Source organism: Stegodyphus dumicola, chromosome 8 (genome assembly GCF_044657685.1).
Source record: "Stegodyphus dumicola isolate Sdum_Otavi_A_Nest chromosome 8, ASM4465768v1".
In the NCBI taxonomy this organism is placed as follows: Eukaryota; Metazoa; Arthropoda; class Arachnida; order Araneae; family Eresidae; genus Stegodyphus; species Stegodyphus dumicola.
In genome coordinates, this window is record NC_140775.1 from 91,621,603 (window position 1) to 91,636,595 (window position 14,993).

General features: G+C 32.3%; 1 protein-coding gene across 3 annotated transcripts in view; it reads left to right on the forward strand.

The window, feature by feature from the left end:
• LOC118179668 (uncharacterized) overlaps positions 1-13,648 on the forward strand; it is a 49,185-nt gene extending 35,537 nt beyond the window's left edge. For all 3 annotated transcript variants that reach the window (XM_085822122.1, XM_085822123.1, XM_035348833.2), the window contains exons 3-7: positions 1,118-1,288; positions 5,317-5,608; positions 7,176-7,372; positions 11,178-11,347; positions 13,000-13,648. In XM_085822122.1, the coding sequence (XP_085678248.1) occupies positions 1,118-1,288; positions 5,317-5,608; positions 7,176-7,372; positions 11,178-11,347; positions 13,000-13,290 (1,121 nt within the window). In that variant the 3' untranslated portion in view covers positions 13,291-13,648. The remainder of the gene's footprint in view (positions 1-1,117; positions 1,289-5,316; positions 5,609-7,175; positions 7,373-11,177; positions 11,348-12,999) is intronic.
• The last annotated feature ends 1,345 nt before the right edge of the window (positions 13,649-14,993 follow it).

Below are 14,993 nucleotides of genomic sequence, written 5' to 3' on the forward strand. Positions count from 1 at the left end.
TTCTAAGAAATTAATGTAGCTATTTTTTCTAAAAAGGGAACTTTGTTCTGCCACTAGTCTTAGTAATCAAAGAACTTATGGACACCATATTATATTGAGATTATCATTTGTTCACAATCTTACTTCTCGACTTTAAAAAATATGTGTACACCTTCTCGAATAAAAGTTTGAGAATAAGCCAAAGTATGTTTTTATCTACTTCTTTAAAAGCAGAGTTTCCCAAAATGTACCAATGTTTTTCAATGTTTATAAAGTTCTTTAAATACGGTTTTTCCAAAACTCTTAGCTTCGCGACCCATATAAATATAGCTGCGAATTTTCGCAACTCATAAGCATATATAATTAATCTGAGGTAGGAAGATAGAAAATCTTTGACGAAAATTGTGTAAAAATAAAGTACAAATAATTGAATAAATATAAGAATTAACAAAAAGTAAGTTTTATAACAATTATAAATAAATGTTCATAGATAAACAACAAATTTTCCCAACCTGTACTTCAGGAAATTACATTGCTCTAAAGAGTTTACTGCAGTATTTTTATGCATTCTATTTTGATTTTGACCATGATTTAGTGAGCCCATTAAGTTCCTTACCACTAAATAGGAAAAAAAAAAGTGTTGCTCTTAACTAAGCTTCATTGTTTAATTCGATCATATATTTATAATTAAATATCTTATCTGTTTTCCAGAAGTCTGTTTTAAAAAATAAAAATTAATTCAAATCTGTAAAAATATTTAATAAAATATATTACTTTATTTCAGAGGCTGGCAGTTTTGGGTATAATAGTCTTTTTTATAATACAAAATTAAAAACTGATAAGATGGTCTTGTGTGCCTTTTGAAATCTGACTTGGTTTTGAAAACTAAATTCTTGATTTTAATTAAAATTCTTTGACAGATTAATAGGACCATGTTGTTTAAATTCCCCTTCGGAGTTAGTTGTATGTACACAATCACATCATCATTGTAACTTATTTTATTATTCTTGATCCATGTTAGAAAGTTTTTTAAAAAGTAATAACTTCTTATGTTTCTTGCAGTTTACTACAAAGCCAACTTACTAGTTTAGTTATGACAATATTAACTAAAGTTAATCATCAACGTCTATATTTTCAGCTAAAAGAACCGATAACCATTCATTATATTTGGTACTGGCTTCTCTGTTTGCTACAACTTGCTTTGAAATATTGCCCGTCATTCCTCGTCCTGGCTATCAGTTATGGTGGTATCATCAAGGTGCAGTGAACATCCTGAAACAGAGAGTTCCATCTTACGTTATCACTCTTTGTAAGCTATTTATTTATTAAGAATATTACTTCAGAATTGTCCATTCTCAAATTACTCTATCTGTGCATGAAAATTTACTTATGTTTTTAATTATGAATTTCACAAATTTTTTTGAAAATTATTCTGAAGCTGAATTAAATTAATATTCTAAAAGCGAATTAAATGAGATGAAATTTACTTTATCTGATTTAATCTGATGTCTTGATTAAAATCGACATTGAAATATGTGTAGCACAAGAGAGTGATTCTCGCGTTTTATTGAATATTTATTTAATATATATGAGCTTGCAAAAACAGTAATTCTGACCTACTATTATTAGTAGTACTAGTTTATTAACAACGCCTGTAATGAATGTACTCCACTTAGTTTATCAAGATACGATCATATGGTGGAAGAACTAATTAGCAAATCGCAGTCAAGACGTACTGTCTATATCTTTATATATTGGCACTACTCTCGCTGCAAAAGTATGAAATCGAAAACGGAAGACGATTTTTTATCGCCTTATTTGCGCTGGTTGGATATTAGATATCGGGCGTAAATCTAAAAGAAAGGAACTGAAATCTTTTTTTCATGCCAGAAGTTGCAAAAAAGTCTATAAATTAGTTTTTTTCATGGAAAGCAAACTCACTGGCTCTTTGTATGCCAGATATACCGGAAAAAAAGGGATTGCTAAGTTACTGGACGTTGGAAAGATTACGGAAAACCTAATACTTGCCCCTTTCAGTAAAACCTAATATTTGCCCCTTTCAGTCACCGGTAACTTAAGCGGAAATAAGTGCTAATACTTTGAAGCTATAGCCACTCGTTCAATTAAAGGACTTGTAATGTTGCGCGCTTCCAACCTGCACGCAACAATAGTGGTGACTGCTATGAACTGGAAAGTATACAAAGTCTTGAAGGGTTTAAATTCCTTTTTATTCAGCTTTAGAAATTACAGATGCGTGCTCTTGACGCTCACAAACTACGCCGACCCGGCGGTAAAATAAAAATAAGAAACTAAAAAGGAATAATAACAAGTGACTAACTACGAGGCTTTCTAAACGTAACTAACCTAACCGCGTTCTAAGATACCGCTGACAATTCAGCAAACTTCTGAATATTATGTTGAAAGATTTAACTATCTACTGAGGCAAGCACACAGGCCGAAACGCGTGGTTCTTCAATTTCTAACTACCCACCTCCACGCTCGTGAAGCAAGAAAGCACACTTTCGAACTCGTTTCCCTTCTATTTAACTCAGATTACTTCCGCTGACAATTTGAATCCTTGCGCGTTCTACTAAAATTTACATACTCTGGCATTGCAACTCCAGGGGAAAGTAAGGCTTGACAGGAAAGATAGTTTAAACTTAATGTTGGTTAAAATAAATATAAACCCTACAGACTGTACCAAAAGAAATTGTCTACTTATTATTTAATAACGTCATGATAAATATACAAATTTTCATTATGAAACCTATCTGAATTTCGTAAAATGTATTTAAATTTAATAATTTCGTGACGTACTTCATGAGGCTTCCCATATGTCAATGCTACGTTGTCTCGCACGTGCACGCCTGGCAGGAAAACGGGTATAAGCAGAAACGTACAAATTTTTTAACTTTGTTGCCGAACGTCAACTGAATTTACTGCTCCTTTTTGAAGGAAATTATTAAAAAACGCATTTTTATGTTATTTAAAGTCATTTGTGCCAATTTAAAACTCAGGAGCATGAAATAATCTCGAGAAAATGAGTATAAAGGCCTATAAAAAATTAAAATGGCAGACCTTCTTGCATCATAGAGATATGAAAAAAGCGATGAAAGGATAAACATCAATTTATAACGAGGGAACATAAAGATGGCATTATTTAAATAAAATTGTTTGTACACTAGGTATTTTAACGCAAGTCCAACTGTAACTTCTAACTTAAGTTCTTTCTTATGTAATGACTAGAATGTTTTGTGATCATATTTTTTTCATTTCATAGTTTGTAAGTAGTTGTGATTTATTTTACACTTTTATATACATGTTCGAATTGTTTTTTATACGTGAATATAATAATTATAAGAAGATTCCATAATTATAAGGATATAAGATTATAAGGTTCCATAATTATAAGAAGAAAATATGAATTCATTTTTTGTAAACATGGTTTTATATTTATCAGTATCTTCAAATTTTAAAATTTTAAATACTATCATTTAACCCATTCAGGCTAACCTCATTCACCACTGGTTACAGTACTTCCCTTTAAAGTAATGCTTTTAAGATTGGTTATATATACTATTCCTTACATAGAATCCTGCTCATTGAAAATTAATGTTTTGGTAAGAAATAATGGATTACACAATTTCAGAAATTATAAAAGCGTATAAGAAACTTTATAATCAATTTCCAGGCATATTCTTCTTTCAGATATTTTGATTTGTTTCGAAAGAACCGTCAATAATACTAATAGCTCAACTGTTATAACTGAAGACCCAGAGAGGGAGCCATTGATGCTCACTGGTATGAATTTTAAGGAGAATGAATTTTTAGTTTGCATAACTTCAGTGATAAAGAAAATATTATTACAAAATCATACAAAATTTCGCAATAAATTTTAAATCTTTATTTAACGAAATTTGTAATATATATGTATTTGTATATATTACATATAAAAGAAGCGAAGCGAATTTCTATCTCCCCCCCCCAATGTGTCTAAAATTCTTTCTCCCAGTTTCTTCTGTAAATCTTACGAAGATAAAGCTTTATCTTATCTCTCATAATTAACTCTTGCTCAAATGAAGTTCTTTTTCCTTAATTTTATTTTTCAGGTCTTAAAACAGTTTTGCTTTTTCTTGTCTTTTAGAAAGTTTTCCGATATTTTGGCAAGCATACCAATCTCTGCTTTTAATATATCATTAGACTACAAGTGTCCTTTCTTGGGTAATCGAATCCGATCATACGACATTGGATTGGTCGCTTTGTACATATCGTGTAATGTTTTTTGATGTTTAACTTGTGCGGCAGGTCTATTTTCTTAACTCTCTTTTAAGGAATAATGGAACTTTCTCCGCTTGACGGAGCTTATGAACTCGATTGTTTTAGAAATAGTTTCCTCGGCAGTTGCACGTTTTCTGTTTGTGGGTTTTCCTGTTGTGATCTACCAGTGTATTTCCGTCAACCGCCAAAGCTTCCCTTATTTTTTTTTTACCCAATTTCTTTTAATGCTATGGAACAGAGACGTAGCTAAGGTTTTCAGCGCCCGGGGACACATAAAGATTTTGCGCCCCTTTCTAAGTTCCAAGGATGGAAAACATTCCATTCTGATATGTTTATCATCAATGTGGCGCCCCCTGGATGTTGCGCCCGGGGACGGAAGTCCCCCCTTGCCCCATCCTAGCTACGCCACTGCTATGGAATGAAGAAAAGGCGTATATACTAACTTGCACATACTTTCTTTGCTTATCTTGGATGTGAATAAGACTTAGTGTGTGCTTGATAACAGTAAGACTTACCGTGGGAAAATTCCTCGTAAAACTTTCAAAACATTGCGGATTCTCTCCGCTTTCTTCCTCTTCTTGGCAGAAAATTCGGCCACTAAGACGGAGCCTGGGCTGTAGTCTTCATATTCCATGTTCTTAAGTACTGCTGAAGAACTGACAGACTAAACGAGAAGATCGTCATTACAAAATACGACAGCCAACATAATTAGATTGATAGGGGAAGGTTGAACATAAATGCTTCTTCTCTCTTGGCGAGCAAACAAAAATTGTTCCCAGTACACAAATCTTTTCTCGTTTACAGTTACGGACATGAATACTTTTTTGTCCTGAATCGATTCGTATTTTAAAGCTATTCCTCTTGCCCGCTAGATGGTATTATTATTTCAGTTTTCACCAAAAATGGTTTCCTCCATCCGGGTCTTCAGCTGTATTCTAGTATTTTGTACTAGAATTATAATAATTTTACTTTCATTCTGTTTACATTTGTTTTTTTTTTTTTTTTTTTTTTTTTTTCCAAATTATAATTAGTATGTCTTCGATGTTTTTTGCCTTACAGATGCCCTGTTTCATTATGCTGCCTACAACTTGACAAGCCGATCGAACTTGCCCGAGCTTACTCGATCGTTAGTGACAGCGGTATGTGCAGTGCTGACAGTCTTTCCTTGGCTGTGGTTGGCACCACGTCTCCTGCTGATATTCATGCACTTCGATGATCCAGTATTTAAAAATAAACTTCTGGATGTTCCTTACATCCAACTAGTAGTGCTAACATTGCTTTTCTTTCACACAACTCACTTATATCAACAAAATTACGATGAAATTGTGGGTCACGATGAGAGTTTTTACAAGTGAGTATTTTATACAGTTCGGTAGTTTGAGATGAGTGCATATAATAGCTGAAATAAAATTAGTTTTTAACCAAGGAAGCCAAACTGACGGATTAATTTTGAATCCTTTTAATATCTATTAAAGCAATAAAATTAATAAACATCCGCGTGTTTTGATACCAAAATGATAATCGATTATCTATTTTTTCGCATTTCTTTAGAGTATTCCTACAAAAGTCGTTATGTCATTTAGTTTCGAAATTTCAACTTCAGATTCAAATAATTGGTTAAAAAACAGGCTTTTCATTCAAACTGAGTTTATTCCTTAAAATTAATTGCATCATAAATACATCTGAGATTTAGTAGTCTCTTTTAAGAGAAAGCTATTTTAAAAGGCGAATTTTTTTAAGGGAACTTTCTGAATATATTTTCAAAAACTAAAAGTGGTAAATAATATAGGATATGCCAATGAAACGTCTTTCCGAATTTTTCAACAACGTTTTTTCAGTTCTGAGGTTGATTTGGAAAAAAAATTATCTTTAGGCAGCCTTTCTGATGTTTATCAAAAGAATGTACATGTCATAAAAAATGAATTTTTATGAAGATGCTCATCGAATTTTAAAAACTAACATGAACATTATTTTTGTTTCCTTTTTTCACCTGCAAATGTTTGGAACTTTTTCTTTTTGCAAATGTTGGAATGTTCTCTAGAAAAGCGTTTGGAGTAATTCAGTTACTGTTACTTTAAGTGTATTTGTTGTACTACAAACAAACAAGCTAATAGCATAATTAAAAAGCAACGAAATAGTAAGGTGAATCGGATGGTATATATTCAAAACACAAAAGTTGCAATAGATAAAAATAAGTGCACCATATACTCTGCGAGCCATTCTTGAGCTTATTTAAAAGATTTTTGAAATTGGGCTGAAATAACATAAGATAAATTCTTGAATTTGAACTTGCATTTAATTACTTATTTTATGGTATTTATTTTCTATAAAGAAAAGAAGGTTTCCCCCAACTTGAATTAGTAAATGACAATAAAATATAAAGCGCTTAGTTAGATGTGTATGCGTTTTCATATTCTTCAATGAACTCCTTAATGTTCTTTTTCGTACCCCTCGCTGTAAATTATTGCCGCAGACAAAGAATAACCAAACTACATATGTAAGAAGTAACTTGGAAATAATATTACAATGTTATCAAGAAAGTCAAAAATCCTAACTTAACAACATCAATAATGAAAAAATAATTTGATTGAAAAACTGAATTCCTCCTCCTGGATAATCAATAATTAATGATATACATTAAAATATGAAAAATTTTATATATCTAAAAATATAATGTAGATAATTACCAGAAACCTCCTGGTAAGAGATGGTACATAACTTCAAAGTAATGACTGATACAAAATTTTACAAACATTAGTTTACGTACAGAACCAGCATTTTGAACTTCCAAAAATTTGCATTTAAAAAAGCAATGTTTCACGTTTGATGAGTTAACATGTAATCCAATTAGTCTTAAGATTCAAAAAACATAAAATCCTACATTGTTAATATATACTTTTTCCTTTTTTTTTTTTTAGCCTTGTCCGGTGTTCTTTTCAGACGGGACTTGTATCAGCTATCTATACTATTGTGGAACAATATCTCCTTTACATCCTGTTCAACCTAACCATGAAATTGCCTACAGGAGTGTGCTTGTGCGTAGCATTACTGGTGCTTGGCATACTTGCAAAAAAAGAATTGCAAGCAATGCAAATAAAATCCTATTCCGTTTCAGGTAAATAGAAAAAGGGTTTTAGTCTCAAGTCTGTTGTGTATATTGATGAAATTAATCAAAAGTGAGCAATGAATTCTGTCGTGGCTGCCATCTTCGTTCGAAAACCACGCATGAATGGAATTAGTATTTCTAAGAACATAAACAAGGTCCTCTACTTTTACACATAATTGTTTTCTGAAAATGTGTGCAAATATAGCATGTTCAAAGGTACAGAGATGTAAAAAAATGAATATTAAAATCTGTATTTTGAAATATTTATTTATCGATATACATCATTAAGTTAACCAGTGTCGAGAGTTAGTTGAATCTCCCCCTTTTTTTTTTGGATAAAATGTGCTATAATAAGCTGCATCTTTCTTAACCGCCTTACGTAGTTGAGATATACGTTCTCCATTCTCATCATATTCTTCCATTTGTCAAGATCTGTAAACGATTTTTAATCACAAATACACAGATATGAATTTTTCTGATCTAATCCAAATGAAGTTATCAAATAGTAGCAGTGATTATTAATACGCTTTAACTCGTAGGAAAGCCTCCTTGAGGATCTATGAGGCTACCAAAAAGTACATGGCAACAGCAGAAATGTATTTTAAAGAAGCTAAAACAGTGATTCTCCCTTGATTTTTTCCGATTGTTTTGGAATCGGTCTGATAAATTTGTGTACACATCGCTATAAGGATGATCTGCTTGAATAAAATGTAGTTTAAAATATTTATTTTTTGTTTTCTAAAGCCCTTCACAATGGCAATTCTCCCATTAGGTAGATGTGCTTTGTCATATTCAAGTAATCTTTTTACGAGAGGAAGAGTATCTTAACGCATAATTTAAATTTAAGCAGCATTTAGTCTGAGACTGGCAGTGATACGAGCGAAAAAGAAATGTCTAAACATTTCGAGAGATAATCTAAGACTCGTCTTTCATCACTTGTTTTGTTTCCAGCAATTGTCCCCAGAACGTAAGGAGCTAAATTTTTGGCCTTAAAAATGCTGCGTAATGCATGTTAAGTTGAAATTTTCCTCCATAAATACAAAGATGAAAGCTCAAGTATAGGCTTAATTTAGTGTGTTTTTAAAGCTGACAAGCTTCTTTTATATTTAATTCGATCCCCTGTTTACTTTCATCTTGGCAAAATATTTTTATTGGAATAAATTAAATTTTTCTTGTATTCACGCAACAATTATTACTTTATTAAGAAGTCAAACAACAAAAATCAGCGTTATATTTACCAAATTTTCACAGGACTAGTTTCGATGGTTTTACCGAACCACCATCTTCAGCTGCAAAACCGCAAATGAACCAGATAGGAAATAATGATAAGATAAGAAAGCCTGGACAAGAATAAGCAAGTGGTGCCATCTGTTGGTGAAACCAGAACTAAAACATAATTTCTTTAAAGGCTGAAGGCAAATTTGGATTGGAATTAGGATCGTTAACTAGAACAGAAAGATTTTTATGAATGTGAAATGCCTCTAGAAAATCCAGTTCTCCAATGGAAGATGTTTTTTGAATAATTTTGGCAGCAGAAAAACTGAAAGTGTGGTTTTCGGACCAACAATGTTGAGCAACAGAAGACTTCTGTGTTTCCTTTTTTTTAACATATGCCTCATGTTCCTTGACGCGAAATTTTAAGGCTCTCTTAGTTTGGCCAATGTAAATTAAACCACTGCGATCAAATCTTCGCAAATCATTTCAGGCAACTTAAAATATTCACTTATCCCATCTGTTGCGAATTGTGCCAGATTATATGCTCTTCCCAAAATTCATAAAAGGGGTATTCCTTTCCGCCCTATTGTATCAAATTTAGGTACTGCCTCGTATCCATTAGCTAAATATTTAGTTTCTAGATTTTCAACTCTATTAGACAATAACATTTACACCATAAAAAATTCAATAGAGTTTGTAAAAAAGGTTAAAAACATTTCTCCTAGTAATTTACTCATGGTTTCTTTTGATGTAAAATCATTATTCACCAATGTCCGAGTGGAGGGTGCACTAAGATGTCTAGAAACCAGACTTCGCGAATTTCATTTCTCTTGCATCGAAATTGATGAGCTAATTTCTCTCACTCAACTTTGTTTGAAACAAACACATTTTGTTTTCCAAAATAAATATTACAAGCAAACTGAGGGATTAGCCATGGGAAGCCCCCTCAGTCCCATCCTGGCTGATATCTACATGCATTATTATGAATCAAAATTGTTTGAAACTTTAAACTTCCCGGCATGGCTCCGCTACGTAGACGATACTTTTACTCTGTTTGAAGGTAATAAAGATGATTTAAATAAAGTTCTTTCAACAATGAATTCTATTGATCCTGCTATTCAGTTCACTTTTGAACTTGAGACTTGCAATTCTTTTCCGTTTCTCGACATTCTGGTCACACGTAACACATCCAACTTCAGTACTACGGTTTACCGTAAACCTTCATCGGTTTGCCTTCCACCACACTTTAAATCATGTCATCCGACTAAACAAAAGTTAGCTTCATTTTATTCCTATGTTTTCCGTGCTCTTCAAGTTTGCTCCTCCAAACTAGCCCTTGATGAAGAACTAAATTATTTAAAAGCAATAACTATTGACAGGGGCTTTCCACCCAACATTATTAATCAAGCAGTTAAAAAATTCTCATCTCAACACACTAAAAGGCACACTCTTGTTTTAGGAGATTATAAAAATTCTGTTGTCATTCCCTTCTTTCCATCAATTAGCTATAAAGTTGCACATATTTTGCAGAAATTTAACTTTCGGGTTGTTTATTCTCCCATCAATAAAATTCCGAGTTCCATACTCAAGGACCCCATTCCGGATATGAATTCCTGGGGTATTTATAGGATTCCTTGCCAGTGTGGTTTAATTTACATTGGCCAAACTAAGAGAGCCTTAAAATTTCGCGTCAAGGAACATGAGGCATATGTTAGAAAAAAGGAAACACAGAAGTCTTCTGTTGCTCAACATTGTTGGTCCGAAAACCACACTTTCAGTTTTTCTGCTGCCAAAATTATTCAAAAAACATCTTCCATTGGAGAACTGGATTTTCTAGAGGCATTTCACATTCATAAAAATCTTTCTGTTCTAGTTAACGATCCTAATTCCAATCCAAATTTGCCTTCAGCCTTTAAAGAAATTATGTTTTAGTTCTGGTTTCACCAACAGATGGCGCCACTTGCTTATTCTTGTCCAGGCTTTCTTATCTTATCTAATCATTATTTCCTATCTGGTTCATTTGCGGTTTTGCAGCTGAAGATGGTGGTTCGGTAAAACCATCGAAACTAGTCCTGTGAAAATTTGGTAAATATAACGCTGATTTTTGTTGTTTGACTTCTTAATTAGTATTTATTCGGCGTGTTATTGTGTCTTAATTATTATTTTATTTATTATTAAATTAAACAAAGACTTTTTCATTTAATATGCCAATTTTTTAAAAATCTAAACATTCAAAACAACTGGAAAATAGAAAAAAATTCAGTTCTTAATAGAGTAAAATTAAAAAATCATATTCATTGTTTAAGCTAAATTTTCAATTATTTCACTTAAATGTTGACTTTACATTTCATATAAGTGAATTATATAGCATTGAAAACACCTTTATTCAAAATTTTATATTGAAATGACTCAATTAAGAACTAAAAATATGATTTTTCATGCATATAAAATTATGCATGCAATATTTAATGTAGTATTTGTTATACTATACTCAATGAATGATTTGGTAAATTAATATATTTCCAAGGCTAATAAAAAATTAGAAATTCTTATTACAGTTTTCATATTGCATTCTGTAACAGACATTATTTCTTTCCAGATGTTCTGTCACCTCTTAAACGCAAAGAATTCTGGACAATAGTTGCTGCTTTTGCTTTTGTGTCCACCCTGCCATTATGGCTGAACATTTCAAATCTAAAATCTACGAGTGATAAGCTAGAACTGGGACCTTGCAATATCACTCATGATGTTTCCAACACTTCTCCACTGGTATGTAGGCCAACTTATTCTCTCTCCTGAGGGAATTTTCTTAGCATTCAGATAATGTCACAGTGTCAGTAGTCTATATCACAAGATCACATTTTTAGTATTTCTGACCTAAAAGTTGTTTAAGGTTTCAAATGTATTTTCAATTTCTTGTTCATCAAATGAATTAAGAAAATTTTTCATTTATAAAAAATGTTGATGCCCAGATATCCCCCATTTTGTTGCTTCATAAAGAGAGTTTACTCTTGCAACTAACTGCTTAAATTCAAAATTAGATTTTACATTTTAATTGTTTGTTCCATTATAGATGTTTTCATAAATAAATTTCAAAAATGTACGCTGATTTTACGTAAAAAAGGAATAAATATTAGAGGGGGGAAAAGCTAACATTTTAAACACTTAAGTGATTATTGGGACAGTCTTTGCAAAAAGAAACGAGATAAATTTTGAGCATATAGATTTTCAATTGTCCTTAAATTCATTTTCATAGTTTGATAATACATGTCGTGCACATTTGGTAACATATAAAACCTGCTTAACAAATTTTTCATGCGAATAACTAGATTTATTTGAAAAATTTGGCAATAAAATACTTTTTTTTTTTAAGAGGGAAAAAATTAGGAAGCTTGAAACTGGAAATAAATGTTCAAGCTATTGGAAGGTGTTAAGGAAACAAGAATCAGTGTAAAATATTCATAAATTTGCAGGACTAGTTTCTAAGGTACCTTATACATTTGAAATTTGTACTTCTGCAGCTGAAGAAGCAGGTTCTTTGTTTAAGCCTTCGAAATTAGTCCTGCAAATTTACGAATATTATGCTCATTCTTGTTGCCTTTACACCTCCAATATCGTTATTTTAATTTAAAATTCAAACTGTTTAAGAAATACATGAATAAATTCTTCCCTCACTTCTGAACTATTTATGTCCGCTAATGCAGAAGATGGCTGGCACTCATGTAAAATGACCCCTTAGTTTTTCGCTAATATTTGGCATTAAAAAAAAAAAAAACCATGTAAAGTTTTTTATTTAATAGTCTATAAAATTCTATACAAGGTAAGACTAAATGCATGTACTTAAAACAGTTGTTCCCATTTTTCCTATTCTCATGTATGTAAAATTTGCCTTTTAATTTTTCAGCGTATATTATTATCTGAAATGCAGCAAAGTGTAAAAAACATAGCTACTAATTCCGTCAAACATAATGGCCCTATTTTAAAATTAGACTCATCCAAAAAATTGTGGTGGTTTTCATAATTAATAGCAAATCTATTCCTCATCTAAAAATGCACAGCATAAGGCAAAGCATAATACAAAGTTTCTCCTTTGATTGGAATTCTGTTGGGGCACCATGAACCACAGGGCCCACCTCATATATGTTCACACTAAGTTCACACTCTGGCAAACAGGTTAGCAGCATGTGCTTTTTCTGTACTTCTGATAAGGTTTCTTTTAAATGCCTTTCCCTCAAGCAGATGGCCCTTTCTAGTTTTGCGTCATTTAGTTCATCAACAGTAAGTACAATAGGGTTGGTTAATAAAATGTGATTTGTAATTCTCAAAATGCTTTATATATAATCCCTCAGATATATATATATATATATATATATCTTTGTGCACTTTTTGTTGATGGAAACTAATTATCTTTTAACTTACAGGAGATTACGAGGCGTCGTTACATTTGTCCTGATGATGTACATCATTTACATTTTGATTTTCATTGTGTGCCACGTTCTGAGTTGCAGAATGCTGTAAAAGCAAAAACAAGACATTACACAGTTTGTGGCAAGTCTCTTGAGCACCCTTACCAAGTAGCCAAGTATATGGTGATATATTCCATAATATGTTTAAGTTCATTTTATTTTAGTATGCTTTTCTCGTTTAACTTTGGAGTTCAAAAGAAGATACACGAAAGACTGGATACCATGATGAAAGGCAAAGTGCTGTGATCAACTAATGTTTTCAGCTCCACTGAAGTACAAGTACTTAATTGTTATTGAAGTTGCAAACTCTGTGAAGTGAATTAACTGTTACTGCTTCATTACTATCAAAAGTAGTTATTACGAGAGACTTATTTTCACAGTATTAGAATGAATGTGTATTACGTATTAGTCCATGTTTTCATAAACTGCAATAATGATGCATTCATAACTTGGAATGCATTTTAACGAGTATGAGTTTCATGTGATAATTTTAATTCTGAAGATATATTTATGTTTTACTAATCTTCAGAGATAAAATTTATTGTTAACCTGTTTTCTCATTCAGAAATGCTGAGATGTTGTAAATAAACTGGAATATGTTGTTGTTGTTGAACTATTTATATTGCTTCCGCTCGAACATTTGAATTTAGTTGCATCACTCTTTATTTTTTATATTATAGAGTTCCTCACTTTTATTCTATCAAATTAAGTGTCGAGGAACCTAGTGAACTACCAGCAAATAATCGCTTAATCCAATAATGTAAACTCAAGAAGGGTTGATTACTCTTTATTCACGCCAAATAAAGAATTGCAGTCAGCCCCTATCTTAGGGTGTGCAGCAAAGCCTCCATTTGGGCTTAAACTCAAAATGTAAGAAACAAGAACTAACTAATGACTAGTTAAAGAGATTTAGCCGAAACTAGCACAATTCTAAATTATCTGGCCCGTAATGTTAAATTATTGAGAGAACTATCAAAAGACACGTAATATGGTCTATGGCCGAGCGTAGTAACAGCTTAGACAGACGTAGCCCAAAGGCAAACGCGCGCTACTCACTCTCTCTCTGTCGAAGCCAGTTGAAATTGACTTAAATACTATTCTCCTCCTCATTTGCATTTAACGCGATTCTGAAATCTCGTTCTGGTATGGACTTGTAAATTGAAGCTAGGTACGATATAACAGAGGCATAAACTTAAAATAACTGTTGTAAAATTAAAATATAACTTGCAGTATTATTTAAGAAACATTAAGAGCAAAGAAAATCAAGAAGAAATTGGTTTGTCACGATGTTTTTCTGCCAATTTTAATTTGACGTATATTAAGTACTTGGTTTGATCAAATGAAAAAACAATGACGGTGGTAAAAAAATTGTCTCATGAGGGTATTAGAACATTTATTGATTTCAAATGTAACCTACCGGATTTTATGGAACAGAAATAGGTACATGGTATGAGGGAGCGAGGACTGACCATGTGCGATGTGTGGCACTAGTTTAGACTTTGGGCAGGCGGTGTGCGGAAGAATTTAGAAGTCCTAAGGATTACCGGGCGGCAAAAAGATTAAAATATACCCTGCCCTAAAACGGTATTTTAACAGCGAAATTCGTTCTATTATCCACCTTTATACCTTCAGCTATTCCATGAATTGTAGTGTAACCTTCAAAATAGATTACCAGGATCTTGACATATCTAGCAGATTTTTTTTTTTTTTTTTACTATCTTAAAGCATTTCGCTTACGGTTAATTGAGAGCATCCTCATGTAAATGTCGATCGGCTTGTTGACTTCCGCCTGTAAAAAGCACACGACTACATGCCGTTTACTTTTGGAACTGAAACACCGTTTTCAGCTATTACATCAATTAACATGTGTCACTTGATTGGATGTGAATTAGTATTACGTACCGTATTATTTTCCTTGTTGTGTGAAATTATGAGCATGTTTTCCGTAA